The following is a 26885-nucleotide window of genomic DNA, read 5'->3' on the forward strand; positions in this document are numbered from 1 at the left end:
ATTTCCCCAATCCTCCAGAACCTCAGGGTCCAGGAACAGATGGTCTCTTTCCATGTGCTGGGCTCCAACAAGGCATTTTTAGGGAAGCAGGACAGGTTAGGCCTGTCCAGAGCCTTCCGTGTATTATCTGATAAAGAGGCCCTGGAAGGGCATCAAGGCTCCTGAGGCTCCCAAGGTTGTGAGCGGCACAGACACTGTCCAGTGGCGCCCGCTGGTGTCACGCCCCTCCCCTCTCCTCTTGTTGTTATCAGAGCTCAAGTGATATATTTTCCAATATATACAACAAAACTGTTTTTCAAAATGCCTCGTTCTGGAGTCAGCTGGTTCTGAAGTCTGGTATGAGCAGCTGGTTCTGAAGTCTGGTGTGAACTGTTTGCTCCTTGACCAAAGCCAAGGGGCAATCATTTTCCAAGTGTTTGTGTGACTTCTCCACACCACGTTTGGATGGTGAGGTGACTGTGGTCAACAGGACAGCTGCCAGCGAGGACAACTCTTCAATGATCCCTACAACCAGAAAACATCACCCAAGACCTATAAGCTTCCACATGGCCAGTGTTCCATTTGTTCTGTGTAGCAGACAGACACACATCATATAATTTTGGCGTTTTGACAATGTGAGATGCTCTGAGGACTGGGCTCCTGTGCTCTGGAGACGGCAGTCGTGTGAGGTGCTCTGAGGACTGAATCACCCATGCTCTGACGTCAGTCGTGTGAGATGCTCTGAGAACTGGGCCCACCCGTGCTCTGGAGACGGAAGTCAGTGAAAGCACAGATGAAGCTGCAAACTGCAAACTCCGGAGCACACGGAGGAAGAGAAACATAGGCTAGCTGTAAGGTTGGGTCCCTTATAGTCCATAATAAATTACCTGCCCAAACGGAGCAGTGGAGACAGAAACAGATTAGGCTGTCCTGTAGACCAGGCTGGCCTCGAATTCACAGCCCTCCTGAGGGCTGGGATTAAAGGCTTGCTCCACTACCGCCCAGAACCATGACCAGGTAGTGGCATTTCATTTGTATTTTAATAAATAAAGCTTGCCTGAAGATCAGAGAGTAAAGCAGCCCCTTTGGCCAGCTTTACAGACCAGGCAGTGATGACACGCACCTTTAATCCCAGTAGCCACACTAGTTGTCATAGAAACCGGGCGGTGCATGCCTTTAATCCCAGTGGCACACACCTTTAATCCCAGCCCTAGAGATGATTATAAAACAGGAGGAGACAGCTCTAAATCCCAGACTCATTCCGAGATTGCTGAAGGCAGGATCACCATTTTCCGACTGAGGTAGAGGTAAGAGCCATTGGCTGGCTGTTTTGCTTCTCTAACCTTCAGCATGGACCCTAATTTCTGTCTCTGAGTTTTTTTATTCATCATGCTTCATGCCCATTCTGTCTCAGTAGCTATTAATGCATCTTCTCCAGACCCCCTTCCCTCATGCTGATGCACTGACATTCTATGTAATTTATCCAACTTCCAGATTCCCTCTTAATGCTGTTTGATTATTAAAACTAAAAGGATCGGCCAATATTCATTTTTTTCCCAAGGCAAAAAGACCTCCAGGTAGTAAAGAGATGCCCAATAATGGACACTGGCACGGGTTAGAGCCTCAAAATAGGGCATTGTGGGTGGGAAGGAGGAGGTACTTCCTGCTGGCTGGGAAGAAAGGGGCCCTTGCTGCTGTAGTCAAAGACCCCTGGCAGGAGATGTGGGGGGCAGACCTCAGCTGCCTTATGAATGAACAACTTTCCTCTCCATCTGTCTTCGTGGACTCCCGGGAGATTCTTGGAAAACTCTGACTCTGACAGTTGGGTGTGCACAGTGACACAGTGTGGTTGGTGTCTTGTATTTCCGCCAGACTGTCTTCACCCTATGTGAGACAATGTGAAACCCCGTGGGTTACCGCAGAGGCTTGGATTCGGGCACATATGTGGTCTCCGTTGGGCAGAAGTCCAAAGCCTGAGTGTGCTCTCATTAGTGGGGGGAGGGGGGTTCAGCTGAGGTTAGCAACAGCGCAGCCTTGGCGGTTCAGCCATGTGGCCTCGTTTATGGTCTCCGGTGACTGTGTTTGTCTTTTCACGGCGTCAGTGGGAAGCGAACCGTCCTCCAGTTGGCAGTTGAAATACAACTTGGTGGACTTGGGGTATGGATATTCTAGACAATTGAGGGATGAAATACATGTGTCTCAAGACAAATGCCAAATAGGATGGGGGAAGCAATGGACAAGGAGTCCGAAGTCCAGGACTCGGGGCTACCTGGACGCTTGCACGTGTCCTGCACGGGTTTCACCATCTCAGTAACGAGGAACGCGTTTTTCCTGCCTGCTCCACCGCTTGTTCCAGGCAGCACATGAGATGATGCAGGCCAGCAGCTTTGTCACCCATGGGATGGCTTGTCGGATCGTCTACATAACACCTTTCTCAACCCCAAAGGATAAAATGGAATCTTGATGCTGGCTGTGGTTGAGGAAGCATGGTAGTTTCCAGGATCCTTAATCATAGGGCACCCAAACGTTTCTCTGAAAGATTCTTTTTAGGTTGGGAAAATGGGTCTCCCCTGGTAGTGTCCTGAACGAGGGCCAAGTTCCAGGGGTGCTCGCCAGCGTGCTGAACCTCGAGTCCTAAGGGAGAGTTCTGAGATAGGATGTTAGGGCCATTCAGCTACATGGCACCCCATATTCCCGAATGGTAGCTGCTGCTTTTAGACTAGCAGGGAGGCGGGCGGTGGTGGTGCACACCTCACATCCCAGCACTCAGGGAGGCAGGGGCAGGCGAATGTCAGTGAGTTGGGGGCCTTCCTGGTCTGCAGAGTGAGTTCCAGGACAGCCAGAGGTATACAGAGAATCCTTGTCTCGAAAACCAAAAACCAAAACAAAACAAAAATTCCTGTTTACTGAGTTGCTCTCTGTTTCCTGGAACTTGACTACCAGGGAGACACTCTGGAAGGAGACAGTTGGGGTACTGGGCGAGAAGTGGGATTCATGCCCACCACATAGGTTTGTTTTTTTGCTCCCCACTGAAGCAGAGAATGACAGCAAGGGGGACCCAGCTTCTGGGTCTATGCTGTGGCCGAAACCAGGGTTCTCAGAGTCTAAGACAAAGTTTTCTCTGGTTTGCTAAAGCCTTTCCGGTTCATTGCTCATCAAAAATACAATTTAAAATTGATAATTATATACCAATAGTCAATATATATATATATGTATATTGCATTTAAAAGGCTATCTGAGCCTTTATAAATTATCTAATCTCTTCTTAACGTAGTTTTCTCCATTAAAATGGGTTCCCTAGGGTTGAGGGTTTAGTTTCATAATTGAGTGCTTGCCTAGAAAGTACAAGGCCCTCGGTTCAGTCCCCAGCACCAAACTGTAATGTAAAATAAGAATCGGTCTCCCCATAGTGACTGTACAGTGAGACTTCAAGACTCAGCAAGCTCATTGCAAGACAGGCAGCTTTGCATCTTGGGGTGCATCAGAGAAGCGAGCATAGAGTTGCAGTTGATAAGTGGCCATGGCCAAGATGGAATGTTTCTCCCTTGGTAAACGACAAAAATTTAGACCCCCTTTATTCTAATCACCATCTAACAAGAGCAGACAGTGAACTCTTCTTCCCCTCCCTCTTCTACTTCTCATCCTCCTCTTTCTCCTCTCCTCTTCCCTATAGACAGCCAGCTGCCTCCTGGCTCTGCCCCCCGCACCCCTTGCTGCAGATGAAGTACTGCAGCTCCTGCTTTCTGCTTTGTTTCCTGGTGAAATGGCAATTGGGAGTTGTGAATGGGTGTCTCCCCAAGCCCTTTAGAAGCTAAATGGGCATCATTTGACCTCTGCTTTCCCTAGAGAAAGGATTTGAAATGGTACAAGAGATTATGTACAAGAAGTAACAATAACTAAGGAGAATGGGGAAGTGGCAGAGAGCATAAGGGGAGGGCAAACACATCTCTGAGAGAAGTGTGGACTCCCTCAGCTCCAGCCTCCGGGCAGGCTGGGTGGGCTGCCCTGGGCAGATAAACCACCCACAGAGCTCAGGTCTGGAGCCTTCCTGGCTCAGCTCCATGCTTGCTAGTCAACTGTGAGTTTTTCATGGATTTAAGTTTCACTTCCATGGAAGGAGCTCAAGAGTTGGAGTAAAGTTCAGAGTTAGGTGTGGAACTCGCCCTTCTAAACACTGCAGCCCCTCCCCCAGCGGCCCACTTTAAACCTCTCCTTTATGAAGTCTCTTAACCGGAGTGGGGGGATGGGGGTGCACGGGACTTTGACTCCCCACTCCTCCCTTCCTCTTTCTTTCCCTTTTCCCTCTGGGTCTCATCCTCCCAGCTGCCAACGACTAAACACTGAAAAGCTTTAAGAAATGGATTATGGGATTGGAGAGATGTCTCAGAAGTTAAAAAAACGCTTGCTGCGCTTGTAGAAGACCCAGGTTCGCTTCCCAGAACCCATGTGAGGGTTCATTACAGCCTGTAACTCTAGTTCCAGGGACCCCAATGCTCCTCTGCCCTCTGTGGGCACCAGGAACTTACATGGTGTACATGCATACATGCACACAAACACTCAAACACATAAAAGGTAAATAAACCCTAGGAAGAAAGGGAGGGAAGGAGGGAGGGAGGGATTGTATACCAGAGGGGCTCTCCATGGGAGAAGAGGTGCACAAAAGCAATGATTTTGTGTGTGTGTGTATGATATATACATGTATATATAAAATTCATATATGTTATATATTTATGTATTATAAAATATGTATATATATACACACATATAAAAAGGTTGCAGAGGAAGAGGCTTGCAAGGTGGTGTTGCCACAGAAAAGAGGCACTGAATAGTCACCGTGCCATCTGGGCAAAGAAGTGGAGCTAGCTGGGCCCTACAGGTGAGCAGGGGTAGTTGAGGAAGACATGCTGAGGGAGGACAAATGTTGGAATGCAGGAGTCAGGAGGGGGTGAGCATGGTACATGGAGGGGAGGGAAAGAGGCAGGTACCCGAGGTGAATCTAGAGGCACGGACTGAGAGCTTGAGGGCGCGGAGGATGTGGATGTGGTCCCTTGGCTTTGGGAGGTCCCCTCACCACAGTGGCCTAAGGGAGAGCAAACGAGCGGTGGCAGATGGTGTCTACTCAGGGGGCTTTAGAGATTGGCAGGAGATGAAGTTGTGGGAGAGATGGTGGAAGCCAGAGCAGGCGCTGAGCAGAGGGGCTTTCTTTTGTATGTGTTCACACCAGTCTTGAACCTGGGGGCTCAGTGGCAAAAAGACAAACACAACACCTGCCCCCTGGAAGCTCCTGGCTCAGAGTAGACAGGCAGCGAGAGTTTAGAGTTGAGTTCTTGTGGGGTCTGTGGCAGGAGGTGACGTTTGAGTGATTGGGAACAACCAGATCTCGAGGTCATCGTCGAGCCACCAAGTCTTATCCTGAGACGAATGGACACAGTCACCAGGGCTTCAGGTGACAGAGAGCAGAAAGCAGGGGGAACTTTGTGGACCCGGGCACCCAGACTGATGGCATCACATGCTGAGGCGTTACTAGGTGGTTTTCACGCAGGTATATAAGCTTAACACATTTTTTCCTGCCAGCACCACAGTTGACAAATGTGGAAATGCTTAAGATATCATACATTACCCCTCTAATGTGTGCACACCCTGCAATACAGCAGGTGCAGACAGGGACTTAAGTCCTATGACATAGGATGTATTCAGGTGTGCCTCCACTCCTGTTGTGGGCCTTTTGGGGAATAGGGGATAGGATCTCACTCCAGGCTGGCTCTAACTTATTATGTAGCCCAGCTTGGTATCAACTCACAATCCCCCTGACTCAGCCTTTAGAGTGTTGTGATTACAGGTATGAGCCATTATGTCCAGCCACTGGGTCTGGGAGGCTGCTTGTTTGTCCAGGCTGCCCAGAACCAAAATAACCACACAGAAACTAAATTAATTAAAACACTGCTTGGCCCATTAGCTCTAGCTTCTTATTGGCTAACTTTTACATCTTAATTTAACCCTTTTCTATTAGTCTGTGTATCACCACAAGGTCGTGGCCTACCAGCAAAGTTTCAGCATGTATATCTCTGGTGACAGCTCCATGGCATCTCTCCAACTCCGCCCTTCTTCCTCCCAGCATTCAGCTTAGTTTTTCCTCCTTCCTAAGTTCTGCCTTGCCATAGGTCCAAAGCAGTTTCTTTATTAATGGTAATCACAGCACACAGAGGGGTCTTTTATGAAGCAGGAACCCCGAAGGACCATCTCACCTTTAGGCAAATTTAGCAGTCATCTCTCTGCGGGTCCTACATGTTCATCAAGCAGTCCAGGCAAGAGCAGTTTCTTGCCCAAATGGCTAGCAAACTCCATAAGGAGCCTCTTTGATGCCCAGTAGTGGTAGTAGCTGGTGCCGCCGGGAGCAGATGTGTCTCATTGTCATGAAAAGTCTAATTTCTTAAAACATTTAATTGTCATTCTGAAAGTCTCTGAGAGATTTGAAGAATAACCTATCTGTCTGAAATACATCTCTGTACATCTAGAAAATCTAACATGACTAGAAGCTTGACTATTATACATGATTCTCTATTAACATAAATTTCTTCATTATACATTACATTTTTAAATTATCTGTACAAACACAATATCTTAATCAAGAGCAGAAATATACATATAACGAAATTGACCTTAAATTTTAATCAATAAACCAAGTCCATACCAATGCAAATTATTCATATTTATATTACTGTGTCATTTACAAAGAGTGTGTGTTTGGCGCAGAAGAACTGTAACTTTTTCTAATGAGATGAGAAAAGGGAGTGGGGAGGGATAAATTAGAGTTTGAGTAAGAACTAATAGTTCCCACAGAAACTGTGATCCCTTTGGAGCCTAAAGTTTGGGAGGCTGATGAGGGGGCATAGTAACTGAGCATCATGTAATACCCCCCTCCCCGGTTCCTCAGCCATGGCAGACAGAGAACAGAGAAAAGAAATTGTCCTCATAGCATGGTTGGCATGCTTTTTCCTGGTTCCCTTATGCTCTGCCTGCCCTGGGGAAAGACAGGAATCACTGGGGCACTGGTTCTCCAGTCTCGGGGTGGGGGGATGGGAGGTATCAGAGTGACTGAACTATTCTTTAGACCATAGGTCCCCAATTGCTGGGTCATGACCCCTCAGACAACCCTTTCCCAGGAGTTGCCCCAGACCATCAGAAAACACCGATATTTACACTCTGATTAGCAGCAGCAAAATTGTGGTTTTGAAGTCACAACAAAAATAATTTTATAGTTGGGGTCACCATGCCGTGAGGAGCTGTAGGAAGGCTGAGAACCACTTTTAGGCTATTGAAATAGCCCAGGTGTCTGTCTATTTCTGGGGGGGGGGGGGGAACGGGAGGGGCTTCACTTCATTGATACAAGGAAAGCCAAGCAAGGGCACTTGTCATTACAGTTTTTGTTGTTTACTTGGTTTGGATTTGTTGTTGTTGTTGTCGTGTTTTTGGTTTTGTTTTGAGACATGATCTCCTAGCCCAGGCAAGACTTAAACCCTTTCTGTAGTCAAGGCTTTGAGCCACTGATCAGCCGCAAACACTGAGATTCCAGGTGCACACCCAAGTTTGTGAGTTTGTTGGGTTTGTCGACTTTCTTTAGAAGTGTACTGTTCCGACAGCGATGTCTTCTTTCCACATGGAGCCTTACAGTATACACAAACCATTCCTACATCTCCTAGTCCATCACCACCACCACCCAGAAAGTGAGCAGGGGAAGCCCATTCCGCTTCCCACAGACGAGGATGTAAGAGGTTGAGGAGCGAGCCACGATCCCGATCACACCACAGCTCTCAGGCCCATGCTCCCTCCCCCACCTCTGGGAGAAGCTCTCCAGTAAGGGGACAGAGCCACCCTGTGCAGTGGGCACCAGCAACGACATCCACACATCCCAGTCCTCATCTCATCTCTCACTGGCCAGACAGCCTGTTGGTGCCTCCCACCACGGTGCTGTGGGAGAGCAAGGAAGCAAGCCAGGCTGGACTTGGGGACTGAGCGACTCACTAGTGTGCTTGGCCATGGATCCCGTGGGGAAAGCTCACACTGAGATGAAAATTGCTAGACAGCAAAATCACTGTCACAGATTTACCAGCTTGCTTTCTTCTTGACCCTCAGACCAAAGCCCAAAGCAAAAAGTTTTCTTGAAAAAAGCTTTTCACGAAATGTCCTAAATTTGTCAGAACTCAGTATTTGCCTCTTTGAATAAAATGAGCCTGAAAGTCTTCCATAACGATTGGCTTCATCATTCAGTGCTCCTCAGAAGACTTTAGAGTGGGAAACAGGGTGTAGGAACACATGCCTGGAATCTCAGCCTTGGGGAGGTAGAGGCAGGGGGATCAGACGCTAAGGTCAGTCACAGCTACATAGCAAGTAGGAGGCCAGCCTGGGCTACACGGGATCCTGTCTCAAAAACAACAGCAGCAATAACAGAGAATGTGGAGGCTGCTGAGATGGCTTAGTGGGTAAAGGCACTTGTGCCACCAAGCCCCATGACCTAAACCTGATCCCCGGAACACACATGGTAGGAACAGAGAAGAGTTGTTCTTGACTTCCGCATGAGTGCCACAGCATGTGGGTACCCCTCCCCACAGGGTGCGCGCACACACACATGCAATAAATAAATAAATAAATGTAATAAAAATCGAAAAAACATATTTGGAGTAGGAAGGTTCTAATATGCAAAATATGGAGTATTCTCATGTCTGTGACAGAGTCAGTCAAAGACAAGATGGTGATTGTTTAACACGAGGGTTTGGTAAACGGTTTACTTAAAAATATTAATATTCCATCTACATGATTTTGTATTTGTTCATTTCAACTTGTAACCATCATGTCTCAACTTCCTTGTGCGTGCTGAGACTATAGTCACATGCATCCACACCAGCGGTCTCCCATTCTTCACAACTGAACTGAACGCACTACCCGTGCCCAGCACCACCACTCCCCCACCCCACGCCCCCAGGGGCACTACCAGGAGGTGTGGGTTTCCTTGTGGTTGCCCTGATTTTAAGTTTTAATAAAATGACAACTCACGTTCTCCTAGACAACTGCCACGCTGAGAAACCTGGCCGACTCACCTCTGACGAGAAGCAAGCTCCTGAGCCTCGGGGCTTTCCCCCAGCTCTGCACAGTGCTGGAACACTACATGGATGACAAGGATGTCTGTACCAACATCGCCAGAATATTCAGGTAGGTAGACCAAGGCAGCGAAAACCCCTCATTAAAAATGCCGCACGGGTTAGTCTTTGTGACCCTGGTATGAAGTCAGGTCAGCAGGAAAGAAGAAACCTCAGCTGAGAAATGGTCGCCAGCAGATGGGCCAGTGGGTACGCCCGCTTGCATTGCTTGATTAGTGTGGGGTGGCCCAGCGCTGTGGGAAGCACATCTGGACAGGTGGAGGTCAGCAGGAAAGAAGAAACCTCAGCTGAGAAATGGTCGCCAGAAGATGGGCCAGTGGGTACGCCCGCTTGCATTGCTTGATTAATGTGGGGTGGCCCAGCGCTGTGGGAAGCACATCTGGACAGGTGGACCTGGGCTATCTAGAAGGTTGGTGGAGCAAGCTGTGGGAGGCAAGCCCTGGACTGCATTCTCCATGGCCCCAGATTCAGTTCCTGCTTCAATGTCCACCCTGACTTCCCTTCCTTCGGTAATGGCCTGTGACAGGGCCATCAAACAAGCCCTTTCCTACCCTGAGTTGGTCTGAGTCAGTCACTGTTTTATCACGGCAAAGAGAAGCCAGCTGGAGCAAGCGTGAACATGCATCTTGAGTTCCCTCTAGTGTGTGTGTGTATAACTAGGAAGGAGCCTCCCTCCCCATTGTGCTCATCTACAGACAACATTGTGAAGGTAATCTAAAATGCCCAGTTGAGGCTGACCTCTTGTGTGAGAGTAATGTCACTCTCTGCTTGCCGCCAGTCTCTCCCTTAGGAAGGCTCTACTAGCCTCATGGGTGTGTTACTTTGCTTGGATGTTTTTGTCGCCCCTTGGAATAAAGAACAATGTACCACAAAACACATCACAATTTTTGGCATACTGGAAATAACACTCAAGGGCTTTATCTCAAAAAGGAGATTGCAGATTCAGATGTGATCTGGTTTAATTTGTAATAGTTGTTTTTGAAAGATCTCTGGTGGGCCCAAGAAGGGCCCTGAGACAGACTGCTGGAGTGTGGAGTCGTTAGGATATTAATGCCTCGGGAAGGCAGACAGATAGTTGGATTTTTTTTTAACTTTTGGGGACCTGCCACCCAGCTCCCAAATAAATACTTGGAGACATTATTACTTATGAATTCCCAGCCTTAACTTGGCTTGTTTCTAACAAGCTTTTCTAAATAAATTATCCTGTTTCTCTTTAACTATGTTTTGCCTCTGGGCTTTTTAACCTTTCTCTATTCTCTATATCTTTCTTTCCTCCTTACTCTGTGACTGGCTGTTCTGGCCCCTGGCCTCCTCCTCCTCTCTTCTATAGGTTTCTCCTCCTATTTATTCTCCCTGCCGGCCAACCCCACCTATCCTTTCTCCTGCCTAGCCATTGGCCATTCAGCTCTTTATTAGACCAATCAGGTGTTTTAGGCAGGCAAAGTAAAATAGCTTTTCAGAGTTAACCAAATGCAACATAAAAGAATGCAACACATCTTTGCATCAATAAACAAATATTCTACAGCGTGAATGAATTGAACACATCTTAAACTAATAGTCCACAGCAGGTGGGGCATCAGAAGAGAGAACTAAGAGCCGGCATGGCAGAAGTGGTGACTTTTGTTTTACCATTCTGAGGCTGAGGGCATTTTCACAGCACACAACTGTAGCCAGGTGCTCTGGTTCTCAGGCGGGAGGCGGGATGTGGGGGGGGCAGGATAAATGTCAGGCACCCCCTTTTGATATAAACTACTTCTCCAGGTGACACCTGCAAGTCTGTAAGGTAGAGACTTACAGGCAAGCAGTGCTCCGTGGGTGCTGTGGATGTCTGCCAGAGGGCAAAGTTGCTGCATGGACTGTGGCCTGGGCAGCTCGATTCTCACATCATATCCTTAGAATTTCGTGTCAGTCGTTTGAACTCAGACTCACACATCCACATCCACATCACATCCACATCACACGTCACATCACACATCACATCACATCACATGACATCACACATCACATCACACATCACACATCACATCACACATCACATCACATCACACATCATATCACATCACATCACACTCACACATCACATCACACATCACATCACACATCACATCACATCACACATCACATCACACATCACATCACATCACATCACACATCACATCACACATCACATCACACATCACATCACACACATCACATCACACATCACATCACACATCACATCACACATCACATCACACATCACATCACATCACACATCACATCACATCACATCACATCACATCACACATCACATCACATCACACATCACACATCACATCACACATCACATCACATCACATCACATCACACACATCACATCACACATCACATCACACATCACATCACACATCACATCACACACATCACATCACACATCACATCACACATCACATCACACATCACATCACATCACATCACATCACACATCACATCACACTCACACATCACACATCACATCACACATCACATCACATCACATCACATCACACATCACATCACATCACATCACATCACACATCACATCACAACACATCACACATCACATCACACATCACATCACACACATCACATCACACATCACATCACACATCACATCACACACATCACATCACACATCACATCACACATCACATCACATCACATCACATCACACATCACATCACACTCACACATCACACATCACATCACACATCACATCACATCACATCACATCACACATCACATCACAACACATCACACACATCACATCACACATCACATCACATCACATCACATCACACATCACATCACAACACATCACACATCACATCACATCACACATCACATCACACTCACACATCACATCACATCACACATCACATCACACTCACACATCACATCACATCACACATCACATCACATCACACATCACATCACACATCACATCACATCACACATCACATCACATCACACATCACATCACATCACACATCACATCACATCACATCACATCACACATCACATCACACATCACACATCACATCACATCACACATCACATCACACATCACATCACACATCACATCACACACATCACATCACATCACACATCACATCACACATCACATCACATCACACATCACATCACATCACATCACACATCACATCACATCACACATCACATTACATCACACATCACATCACATCACACATCACATCACATCCACATCACATCACACATCACATCCACATCACATCACACATCACATCACACATCACATCACATCACACATCACATCACATCAAACATCACATCACATCACAAATCATATCACATCACACATCACATCACATCACACATCACATCACATCACATCACACATCACATCACATCACACATCACATCACATCACACATCACATCACACATCACATCACATCACATCACACATCACATCACATCACACATCACATCACATCACACATCACATCACATCACACATCACATCACACATCACATCACATGACATCACATCACATCACACATCACATCACACATCACATCACACTCACACATCACACATCACATCACACATCACATGACATCACACATCACATCACATCACATCACACATCACATCCACATCACATCACACATCACATCACATCACACATCACATCACACATCACATCACATCACATCACATCACACTCACATCACATCACATCACACATCACATCACACATCACACATCACACATCACATCACATCACATCACACATCACATCACACATCACATCACATCACATCACACTCACATCACATCACATCACATCACATCACACATCACATCACACATCACACATCACATCACACATCACATCACATCACATCACACATCACATCACATCACATCACACATCACATCACACATCACATCACACATCACACATCACATCACATCACACATCACATCACATCACATCACACATCACATCACATCACACATCACATCACATCACACATCACATCACACATCACATCACATCACATCACACATCACATCACATCACACATCACATCACATCACACATCACATCACACATCACACATCACATCACACATCACATCACATCACATCACACATCACATCACATCACATCACACATCACATCACACATCACATCACACATCACACATCACATCACACATCACACATCACATCACATCACACATCACATCACATCACACATCACATCACACACACATCACACTCACACATCATATCACACATCACATCACACTCACACATCACATCACACATCACACATCACATCACACATCACATCACATCACACATCACATCACACATCACATCACATGACATCACATCACATCACACATCACATCACACATCACATCACACTCACACATCACACATCACATCACACATCACATCACATCACACATCACATCACATCACACATCACATCCACATCACATCACATCACATCACATCACACATCACATCACATCACACATCACATCACATCACATCACATCACACTCACATCACATCACATCACACATCACATCACATCACATCACATCACATCACATCACACATCACATCACATCACACATCACATCACATCACAACACATCACACATCACACATCACATCACACATCACATCACACATCACATCACATCACATCACATCACACTCACATCACATCACATCACACATCACATCACACATCACACATCACACATCACATCACATCACATCACACATCACATCACACATCACATCACATCACATCACACTCACATCACATCACATCACACATCACATCACACATCACATCACACATCACAACACACTCACACATAACACATCACATCACACATCACACATCACATCACACATCACATCACATCACATCACACACATCACATCACACATCACATCACACATCACATCACACATCACATCACATCACATCACATCACACATCACATCACACATCACATCACACATCACACATCACATCACACATCACACATCACATCACATCACACATCACACTCACACATCATATCACACATCACATCACACTCACACATCACATCACACATCACACATCACATCACACATCACATCACATCACACATCACATCACACATCACATCACATCACATCACACATCACATCACACATCATATCACACATCACACATCACATCACACATCACATCACATCACACATCACATCACATCACACATCACATCACACACACATCACACTCACACATCATATCACACATCACATCACACATCACACATCACATCACACATCACATCACATCACACATCACATCACACATCACATCACATCACATCACACATCACATCACATCACACATCACATCACACATCACATCACACATCACATCACATCACACATCACATCACAATCACACATCACATCACACATCACATCACATCACACATCACATCACATCACACATCACATCACATCACACATCACATCACATCACACATCACATCACATCACATCACATCACACATCACATCACACATCACACATCACATCACACTCACACATCACATCACACATCACACATCACATCACATCACACATCACATCACATCACATCACATCACACATCACATCACACATCACACATCACATCACATCACACATCACATCACACATCACACATCACATCACATCACACATCACATCACACATCACATCACATCACACTCACACATCACATCACATCACACATCACATCACACATCACATCACACTCACACATCACATCACACATCACACATCACATCACACATCACATCACATCACATCACACATCACATCACACATCATATCACACTCACACATCACATCACACTCACACATCACATCACATCACACATCACATCACATCACACATCACATCACACTCACACATCACATCACACATCACATCACACCTTTGCACTTGCTCTGCTCCTCACTTGATAATCACTGAATCTAGGCTGTTCAGCAGTAACCAGGTGGTGATCAATTTCAGAAAAGCCCTAAGTTATGCATTTACGTTTTCCTTCTATGAGCATGGCCAACAGTCTTACAAGATGATACCCCCATCTCTGCTCTCTCTCCCTCCCCCCTCCCCACAGTGGTAGTGGTTCAAAGTCCCGTCCTCTTACCTCAGCCTCCTAAGAGTTAAGATATGCTTTAATACAAGTTAGTAAATATTCCCATAATGACTTCTCATCCTTTCAAGATTTATTCCTAGGTCCTTATGGAAAAGTTATTTCCTCAGAGGCTATGCTGATGATTGTAAATACAATCAATATTTACTTATTAATTTTATATTCAGGTATCTGGTGAGCATTATGTCTAAGAGTTTGTCTATAGATTCTCTTGTAAATTGCCTGCAAATGAGAATGATTATTTTGCTTTTGTCAAAATATTGCAACTTTTCTCCACCTCTTTTTAAAATTTTAATTAATTAATTAATACAGTGAGATAGTCTCACCCCATAGTCCAGGCTGGCCTTGAACTCCTGACAATCCTGCCTCAGCCTCCCCCTCCCCCATTGAGACAGGATTTCTCTGTCTAGTACTGACTGTAGTAGAACTTATTCAATAAACCAGACTGGCCTTGAACTCAGATATCTGCCAGCCTCTGCCTCCCGAGTGCTGGAATTAAAGGGGTGTACCACTACCGGCCCGGCTAGAATTCACATGTGGCTCTTGGTTATTAAAATTGCTTTTCATGTTTAGCTTGATGTTTAGTTTGATGCTTTATGGTTTTTTAAATTATTTCTTTGATCCATCTTGCGAATAGTTTGACTGTCATTAGTTTTTTATTTTTGTAAAGATTTATTTTATGTATACTGTGAATGCCTGCATGTATGTATGTACACCACGTGTGTGCCTGGTGACCTCAGAGGTCGGAAGAGGCTGCTTCCTCTACTGGAGCTGGAATTACAGGCTGAGCCACTTTGTGGGCACCGGAAACTGAGCCTGCATCTGTGTAAGAGCAGTCAGTGCCCTCAACAGTTGAGCCGCCTCTCCAGCCCCCCATCATTAACCCTCCACTCTCCAAGTCGCTCTTGGTGGTGGTGTTTATCACAGCAATAGAAAGTAAAGTCGGACACTATGCTGCCATCTCCAGGGCTCTGCCCCTCTTGGGAACAAAACCCAGAGACTGATGCTTGCTAGACAAGTGTTTACCACAGAGCTAGGTCCTCAGCCCCCTAACGAAAGACTTAAAAGTTCCCTCTGTCCCCACAGTGTAGCACAGATAGCAAGTCTCTCTGTGTTTCCTCTGGACTTTGTAAACTAAACTTTATCTTTGTAATCTAACTGACATCTTTGAACAGTGAATCACTCCATTTCTCTGGACGGAGACATTTCTGTACTTGTTTTCATGAGCTGGCATGGTCTACATTTAGAGTTTTACTATGTGCACTTGAATGAAAGAAGATAGAATTTACTCTTTTCCCCTTTGTCCTTAACCCGCAGCAAACTGACCTCTTACCATGACTGCTGTGCAGCCCTGGCCAGCTATTCCAGATGCTATGCTTTGTTTCTGAGTCTGTTGAACAAATACCAGGAGAAACAGGTCAGTCGTGCGTTTCTTTCCTCGGTGTCCTCAATGCCTGTGCACTGGTGTACTGGTGGAAGCCCATGTTATGTGAGTTTACGCTTTTAACATGCTGGTTCCTGCCAGAGGCTTCCATGAGTGGTACAGTAGCCCCAGGAGGCAGTGGATACGTGTGAGGATGAAACACAGAGTGATCCAAGGCAGAAGCTGCCTCCCTGAGATGTGGTTGTTGTGGGCAGCTCCCGATTTAGGGTGTGGACGGCAAGACACCGTGCCTACATGAGCTGCCCTGGTGTGGGCATGAAGTGCGCTGGCTATTTCAGTAGAAGGATGGGCAGAAGGCCTGCCCATCAGCATTTTTACAAGAACCACAAGGGATTTAACAAGCAGGCACAAGATTGGGATCCTCTACATGGGAGGTACCTTGAATATTGTTTTAGCCTTTAAATTCACTAATTCTTTGATCTTATTTTATTTTACAACATGGAATTTCAAGATAAAGGAATTGAATATTTATGTATTTATGTGTACATATGTGTGCCTGAGTGTGTGTCTGTATACCACATGAATACAGGGACCCTAGGAAGCCAGAAGAGGGTGTTGGGTCCCCTGGAAGTGTAGACACCTGATGGGGGTCCTGGGGACTGAACCTGGGTCAGCGCAGCAAGTGCTTTAGTGAATCAGGAAAGGTGTGTAATATGTTTTTTACATTCCAAACTTACACTTGTCCATTTAATTATTTATTACACACACACACACACACACACACACACACACACACACACACACACACACAGTGTGTGGAGGTGAGAGGACAACTTGCACTAGTTGCTTCTCTCTTTCTACCAGATGGGACCAGGGATTGAGATCAGATCATGTTAGACAACAAGTTCCTTGCCCCAGTGAGTCTTTAGGTTCCATAACCCAATGAGGATTCTTGCTGACTGTATAGTTGTTTTCAGTGATGAATTTAGCCAGATGTGGTGGCACACATCTGTGATCCCGTACTTGAGAGGTGAGGGAGGAATATAAGTAGTTCAGAGGCCAACCTGGGTTACATGTGAGACCGCCTTAACAAAACAAACCTCACAGATGACTTCTCTCAGATACTCGGTACAAATACTAACATTTCAACTGTGTGTTAAGTAGAGCCTTCTTTTATTTACCTTTGTAAATGATTAAAGAGACGTTCTAAACATGAACTCAAATATATTTATTCTGATTATAGCAAGTTCTTAAAGTTGCTTAAGTTGCAACAGCTTCAGGCCAGTAGTTGAAGTCACATGTCGACCAGGGTGACATTCATCCAAAACTTTGTCTTTATGTCAGGCCCAAACACCTTAAAACATACACTCTATTGCTACCAAATGGAACTGAATTTGAATTTTCCAGCCAAGTACTTCTGCTGAAAAGGACTACGTTTGTCGGCTTACAATATTTTAGCCACTTACTGTGCTTTTAGTGATAGAGAAATTTCTGTCATTGCTTCAATTTAAAGATAAGACCTTGCTGAGAGTCCTGGTAAGTTCTTAAGTCAAAAAACAATTTGCAAATATTTATTTGTGTATGTACACATATAAGAGAGATGGGGCGGAAGTCAGTGGGACAGGAAGTAGACAGCAGAGGCAGGCAGAGCCTTGCTGAGTAGCCCAGGCTGGCCTGGCCTCACATCGGAATCCAGGCTGACCTGTCCTTGAGATTCTCCTGCCTCAGCCCCCTAAGTGCTGGAATTACAGGCGTGTGCCACAATACTCTGCACTGCACGTGAGTTTTCCTCTGAGTATTTGGGCCGCAAGCCCTTCACATGAGTATGAAGTCCTACAAACTGTGTCCTTTAAAAGACTTCAAGATGAGAGAATTTCTCATGTCAGACAATAAGTGAACTTGCTTAGTCTACTTTAAAGCATTCACAGCATGCTGCTCACTTGTCCACCAAGCACTTCTTTTTCCATCCCTCCCTCCCTTCCTCCCTTCCTTTTTTTTTCTTTTTTTGTTGTTTGTTTGGTTTTTTGGACACAGTTTTCTCTGTGTAGGCCTGGCTGTCTTGGAACACACTTTGTAGATCAGGCTGCCCTAAAACTCACAGAGATCCACCTGCTTCTGCCTCCCAAGTTCTGGAATTAAATGTGTGCACCACCACTGCCCAGCATCAAGCATTTCTTAATTTAGATTTTGTAAACGAAACTATCTTTGTAATCTGACTGTAATCTTTTGACAATGAATTAATTCAAAGATAAACCTTGTTATTTTGGACTTTTTTCTTTTGCATTTGGGGGAGTCTGTGGGGGCTGTGTTTTGGGGAGTGAACAGTGCACTCCCGCATATGTCCCTCTGTAGGCCAAAGGTCAGGGTTGGGCATCCTCCTCTCCTGCTGTCCACCTTACCTTTTGAGACAGGAGCATTCACAGAAGCTGGAGCTCACTGACTGGCCAGGCTGGTTGCCAGCATGGCACCACCCAGATCTCCTGCAGTGCTGGGATTACAAGCGTGTGCCACCTCGTGCAGCTGTTCATGTGTGTGCTGGGAATCTGAACTTAGGGAACCTGAAATCGTTCTTGCGCAGTGAGCAGGTTAGCCACGGAACCATCTTCTAAGCCCCAGGATTTTCTTTTTTTAAGGAAAAAGAAAAGAGAAAATATGGTTTTTTTAATAGTCTGGAAAGAAATTTTTTAGGTGTTATTGTTAGAAGAGACTTCTACACTTTGTCTTGTGATTGAATTTTGTGGTCTTTGTAATTTTATTCCTCCATCATTGTTGTCGTTACTGCAGAGGTTTGGTCTGGATGGCCTAGATGACGTAGCTGGAGAAGTTCTCTTTTTGCCTTGCGTTAAGGTTTCCACGGGCTGGGGACATGATGGCTCATAAGAGAATGAGCTTGCTGCACAAGCGCCAGAACTGGGGCTCCTCCAGTACCTACGTAAAAGCCAGCCGGTGGCATGGTGGCCCCCGCAGTTCCAGTACAGAAGTCCCTGAGGTGAATCTGGTTACCTGGACTAGCCACATTGGTGACCTCTGAGTCCAAGTGAGAGACCCTGCCTCAGTATATAAGGTGGAGAGTCATTAAGGAATATGGTGGATGTCACCCTCTAGCCTTCACATGTATGCACACACATGTGCCTGTGCATACGCACACACTCACCACCATACCACACACACAAATGCACACGTTCTCTCACAGACATACATTTATACATACACCATATACATATACTACAGACTCACACACGCACATTCATATACACACACACACCACATACATTCACACACATTCCACACACACTCATACACACCCATATTCATACATATATACTACACACACATTCTCTCACAGACACACATACGTAACACACACACTCACACCAACCATACACACCCACCACATAAACTCACACAAATACCACATACACACTCATACACACACCTACCACACACTCACAAACATACACCACAGACACACACACATATATATACCCACAACCCTGAACTATATCCATGTTGTGGGTTGTGCCATGTTCAGCTGTCATATGTCCGGAGCCACATTTTTGGGGTGACTCCTACTGCAGTCCTAGCCATGGGGGATTCATATGTTCCAAGGCAGGGGCCTGAGGATTAGAAACGTTAGGTAGGAGGAGCAGAGATAAGAAAGAAACACAGAGACAGGATATACCGGGAGGGCAACTTAGTGGATATTAAATACTGAATTTGAGTTTTGAATTCTGAGTCCGTCTGTATTTAACTTTGCATACACTTTTATACTCCAATACAAAAGGCGAGAAAAAAGTAAAAGCCTGCTTTAACATGATCCAAAGAACAACCAAAACAGTTACTTGCTCCAGTACTTGGGACATCAAGCCCTTAGCTCCTGAGAAGAGCAGTTGATGTCTGGGGCACTGAACCCACCCTAGACCAAGTATCCTGAAGGCAGCCACTCCCTACGTCAAACCTCCTATTTCAAAAGAAGGAGCAGAAGTAAGCTTGAATTCTCTGACCTTGTGGTCAGAGTGGAGAATCTACCTCTATGGCCATCCTAATGTCCAAAACACCAAGTAACCACACCGTAGGCCAGGATACCTTGTTTTGTGCCACACCACACCTTTGGTCAAGAACTTTGGAAGAGCGAAAATCAGCTCAAACTCTCTGACCTTCAGACAAGGTGGAACAGGAACTGAACAACAAAGGGAAGACCGAACAGTGACATAGTGATAATGGGAGCCCCGAAGCAGTACCCCTGTGCTCCCACTGACAGAGACCTGTGAAGACAACAGCTGCAGGCCTGTTGCCCTGTGCCTCACCCCCGGGCATGGTTTTCCCTTCACTACCCACCTTAAGCCAAAGAAATGCCTTCCCAGAGTTCAGTGAAACTCCACCGTGTGCAATGCTTCGATGCTTGTGTATTGCTCCATGGGTGAACTCGTCTTACCTCAGGAAAAGTGAAAGTATTCAAAGCTCACCAATAAGGTGTGAGGGGAGAAAGCATGGCTTGACAATGGCCTCAGTCTTTAGCGGAGTGGTCTCACTTTAAATTGGCTGTTGACTGATTGAAGCCTAGCCATTGTGAAGTTGCACCTAACTTGTAGGTGTCTAGATGGTAGATAGGGTCACTGCAACAGTTACGGGTCCATTACCTTATAAGCTGTTTTTCTGGTGTATTTCAGTTACTTTCTAAGGCAACATATAAAAGAAAGCATTTAATTTGGGCTTCCAGTTTCAGAGGGTTAGACTCTATCATGGCAGACTGAAGTGTGACGGCAGGACCAGCTAAAGACCTCACATTTTAATCTATAAGCAGGGAGGCAGAGAGAGGCACAAACCTCAAAGCCCACCCCTAGTAACACTCTTCTCTAACAAGGCCACGCCTCCTACTCCTTCTGTCTTAGTTAGGGTTTCTATTACTGCAGAAGCACCATGATCACAGCAACTCTTATAAGGGAAAACATTTAATTGGGGCTGGCTCACAGTTTCAGAGGTTTAGTCCATTATCTTCATGGTGGGACTTGGTGACATGCAGGCAGACATGGTGCTGGAGAAGGAGCTGAGAGTTTCACATCTTCATCCAAAGGCAGTAGAAGTAACTGTGTGTCCCATTGAGCATAGCTTGACCATGGGACACATCAAAGCCCGTTGTTGGAGGCCACTTGTTTGTTTCCCAGCCACCTAGACTCCTGAAATAATCACTCAGAAACAGTATTATTTAAATCACTGCTTGACCAATCACTTAAGTGTATTCCTAGCTAGCTCTTATATCTTTGGTTAACCCATTTCTATTATTTTATATTTTACCATAAAGCTTGTGGCCTACCAGCAAGGTTCTAGCTAACAGCTTGTGTCTTTCTCCTCTGGAGGCTCTATGGCGTCTTCCTGACTCGACCTGTTCTCAGTATATATCTTTTCCAGCCTGGCTATATTCTGTTAAGCCATTGGGCGAAAGTTTCTTTATTCATTAACCAATAAAAGCAACACATATACAGAAGGACTTCCCACACCAAAAGCTCACCCCCACAGTGACATACTTCCTTCAACAAGGCCATGACTACTCCAACAAAGAGATACTTCCTTATAGCCTGGTCTTTCTTTGAACCACCAGCTCCCAAATAATAACACGGAGACTTCTTATTAATTATGAAAGATTGGCCTTAGCTTAGGCTTGGTCCCAACTAGGTCTTTTAATTTTTTAAAGTAAACCATTTATATTAATCTACATTCTGCCACATGACTTGTTACCTCCTCTATACTGTATGCCTGACTCCCTCCATATCTCATTCATTGGCGAATCCCATGCCTCAGATTCTTCCCAGAGTTCCTATCTCCACCCAGAAGTCCTGTTTATCCTCACCTGCCTAGCTATTGGCTGTTTGGCTCTTTATTAAACCAATCAAAAGATGCCTAGGCAGGCAAGGTGAAACAGCAACATATTCACACACAGTGTGATCAAATATCCCATAATACCTCTTAATAGTTACTTTTTATGAGGCTATTTTCTTTCAAACTACCACACCTTCCCCAAAATTCTTTCATGTGGGGACTAAGTGTTTAAAATATACATGTATGGGGGTTATTCTCATTCAAACCACCATAGTTTCTAGCCCCAAAATCTTATTGTAATATTCTTGCTTTGTTTGTTTGTTTGCTTGTTGTTTGTAAACGGGGATTACTTGTTTGTTTCCTGGCTCTCTAGACCCAAATAATCACACAGAAACTATATTAATTACAACACTGGCCAATGGTTCAGATGTATTTCTAGTTAGCTCTTACATATTTAATTAACTCATTTCTATTAATCTATGTATTACCATAAAGTTGTAAGGTTCTGGCATCGTTCTCCTTCAGCAAATACATGGCATCTGCCTGACTCTGCCTTCTCTTTCCCTGCATTCAGTTTAGTTTTTCTGCTTAACTCTATTCTGCCCTGCTATAGGCCAAAGCACCTTCTTTATTAACCAGTGGTAATAAAACATATTCATAGCATACAGAGGGGAATCCCACATCATCTCCCCCTTTCTGTCTAAATAAAAAGGAAAGTTTTAACTTTAAGATAATAAAATTACATAAAGCAAAACAGATATATAATCTATTTGTATCTGAAAATTATAACTATAACTATTTGTTTTCAACTTTATCAAAGACTCCAGAATGATATAATTACCTAAGTAAACAGGAAGTACATTGTAAGCAACTTCTAAAAGTCTATAATTGACAGAGACATCTTGATGCCTGGACAATCACCCAGAGTTCTTCTGTAACATTGGGGCATCCATCTTCAGCCTACAGGCCCATAGTATCTGGCAGATTTTTCCATGAAGAAGGAAATTTGAAAGACTGTTTTTCCTATATTGGCAATTTGTCAGGCACTTTCTTCTGTGTCCTGAAAAATGTCTGGCAGACTCTTTAATAAAGCAGAAGGACTGTCCCACCTTCTTTAGGCAAGTTCAGCAGTCGTTTTTCTGTAGGTCCTGCATGTCCAGTTCATACAGAATACTGTCAAGCAGTCCAGGCAAAAACAGTTTCTTGCCCAAATGTGTAGCCTTGTCACATTAAAGGCAAATTTCATAGCAAGTTACTTTGATGCCCTTCAACCTCTTTGGTGTAATTGGTACTGCCAGAAGTGGATATGTCTCACTGTTGAGAAAAGTCTAAGTTCTTAAAACATTTTAATGCTATATTCTGTAGGCTTTTGAAGTATTGAAGATTATCGAACTGAAATCTCTCTATATATATCTAGAAAACCTAACTAACATGACTATAAGTTTGACTATTATAAATGACTATCTATTAATCTGTAATTTTTAATTATACATTTTAAATGAGCTGCACAAACACAATACCTTAAACAAGAGCAAAAATACATGAACACAGTGTAACAAAATCAACCTAAATTTGCATCAATAGATCAGAATCCATACCAATTTAAAGTATTCATTTCTATATCATATACTCCTTATTTCCATTAGCCACTTATAACCAACCTTTTTAAAATGAAAATAAACATTTATAAACAATAATTTTGGGAATTTGGGCATTGTTTTCTCCAAACTGCTTTATGATGTTTGTTGGGTGAAGTATTTTTATGGTTCATAGAGACCTTTTGAGGGGGTCTTATTCTATCAAACCACAACAGCCTGGAAGGAATCCATAAGTTTTCATCTTTTGTGGAAACAAAAGCAGAACCTCTTTTCCATAACATATTCCTAAACTCAAATTTTGAAGTCAAGATACCTTTAAAATATATATGTTGGTTTGGTTTAGCATTCCCCAGAATCAATGCCTCTCTGGAATCAAAAAATTCAAAGAAAACACAATAATATGCATAGTCCAAACTCTCTGGGTATATTCTATCTTTACATGGCTTATTTTTCTCTATTAGTTTTTAATATTTATTTTATTATCTTTACTCCTTTAATCTATGACTGTCTGTACTCTTTCATATTACTTTTCCATCTCTTTAAAGACTGTTTTATTTTTAAACAATTTTTTTATAACTGTCTATACTTTTTTCCCTCTCCTCCTAAGCCTTACATACATTTTGAAAAACACACTGTGTCTCATTTAGAAGTCTTTTATGTCTAAATTTGTCCTATTGTGTATGTGAAATCTTTTTCTGGCAATCATTTCTTTTAAAATGGTAAGCAGTGTGGTCATGGCAGCCCTGAATGCTGGCTCCTTCTCTCTTGCCCTTTCACCATGGTGGAGGTACATTCACCACCAGCTCTGGGACCATTGGGTGGGAGCTGTGCTCATCACCTCAACTCTGGGAAGCAGTTGGCCCATGCTGCCACCAAATAACTTGCAGCATGCTTTCCACAATCCCCATTCAAGTGGTCCAAAGACCCCCCCCCCAAAGGGCTAGAACCATTTGCATCAGCAGCATGAACCAGGAAGCTGTCTCTTAAAGGATCTGCACAGTTTTTGCTCTTAACACTGAGTCAGGAATCCTTCTCTTAAAGGAATCACGCCCCTGCTTGCCTTTCTAGCAAACAAATCCTACCCGAGAAAATACTGCTACCAAAAAGCCATGCTTAACTCTGTTCTTTTGTGTCTAGAATTGCTTCCCAAGCTCTCTCAAGGTTTTATGTGGATGTAGTTGTCCCATGTTAGCATCATTTGTAAATGGAGACTGCTCGTTTGTTTTCCGGCTGCCCAGATCCAAATAATCTCACAGAAACTGTATTAATTGCCTTTTTTTTGTAATTACACTGTTTGGTCAATGGCTCAGATGTATTTCTAGTTAACTCTTACATGTTAAATTAACCCATTTCTATTAATCTATGTATCACCATGAGACTGTGGCCTACTAGTAATTTTCCGGCATCTTTCTCCTTGAGCAGCTACATGGCAACTGCCTGACTCTGCCTTCTTTCTCCCAGCATTCAGTTTAATTTTCCCACCTACTTCTATTCTGTCTTTCCATAAGCCAAAGCAGCTTCTTTATTAACCAATGGTAATATTCACAGCCTACAGAGGAGACTTATACATCAGCTGTTGTTGTTTTGAGATAGGACCTCAGTAGCCCAGGCTGCCCTTGAACTTACTGTACTCCTGAGTGCTGGAGCTAGAAGTGTGCTACCGTGATTAGCACTCACATCTTTTTAAATGCTTCTCAATGCTTAGTTCTTCATTATCATATTGGCTTCCCCATTAGTGAGATAAATAATGTGGGGGGGGGTAGGGCAGAGCTTGAGGTCTCATATAGCTCAGGCTGGCCTTCAGCTTGCTAGGCAGCCAGGATTACCTGGAGCTCCTGATCATTCTGTCTCCACATACGGGTGTACTCCATCACACTCAGCTGGGAAATAATTTTTAAACTGTTAATTTTTATGTTATGTTTTTAACTTTTGAAAATGTATCTGTGGGACTAGAGAGATGACTCAGTTGTTAAGAGTACCTGTTCTTACAGAAAACCCGGGTTTGATTTCCAGTCCTCACATGGTGGCTCACAACCATCTATAGGTCCAGTTCCAGGAGATCCCATGCTTCTTTCTGACCTCCTCAGGCACCAAACACATATATGGTGACATATGTGTGAGCTAAACACAGATACACGTACAATGAAATAAATAAATATGAGAATGAAATTTATTTTTTCACAGGTATCCCTTATTATATCTTTTACTTGAGTATTGCAATGTTACAGTTTTGAGCTTTTTTTCTGGTAAGAAAAATACCTAATTTATACTTTCCTCCAAGCCAAAATATTTTACAAGAGCAGGGAGAGTAGTCAGGCTACAAGGAAGTAATTATGCGTCTCAATTACTTCCTCAAGTCATTAACCAAAGCGCCCATAATTCTCGTACCAAGAATATCACTTATGCAGATGCCTTGCCCACTGCCAGGAGCTCCCCAGGGGACACAGGCCATGATGTGGTGTGTGTGTGGTTGGTGTCTGTGTGTCTATGTGTGTGGTTATCTGTGTGTGTGTCTCTCTGTGTGTAGTGTGTGTCTGTGTGTATGTATCTCTGTGTGTGGAATATATGTGTGTCTATGTGTGTGGTATGTCTGTGTGTATCTATGTGTGTGGTGTGTGTGGTATGTGTGTGTCTGTGTGTATGTGTATGGTGTATGTGTGTGATGTGTGTATATATGTGTGTGTGTCTG

At 44.2% G+C, this 26885-nt stretch overlaps 1 protein-coding gene across 5 annotated transcripts in view; it reads left to right on the forward strand.

Annotated features, from left to right (window-relative positions):
- The window catches only part of Armc2 (armadillo repeat containing 2), a 114822-nt gene that overhangs the window by 58527 nt on the left and 29410 nt on the right, over positions 1–26885 (forward strand). For all 5 annotated transcript variants that reach the window (XM_075944717.1, XM_075944709.1, XM_075944705.1 and 2 more), the window contains exons 11-12: positions 9041–9186; positions 16715–16814. In XM_075944717.1, coding sequence (XP_075800832.1) covers positions 9041–9186; positions 16715–16814 — 246 coding nt within the window. The remainder of the gene's footprint in view (positions 1–9040; positions 9187–16714; positions 16815–26885) is intronic.

This window comes from Microtus pennsylvanicus, chromosome 1, assembly GCF_037038515.1.
Source record: "Microtus pennsylvanicus isolate mMicPen1 chromosome 1, mMicPen1.hap1, whole genome shotgun sequence".
In the NCBI taxonomy this organism is placed as follows: Eukaryota; Metazoa; Chordata; class Mammalia; order Rodentia; family Cricetidae; genus Microtus; species Microtus pennsylvanicus.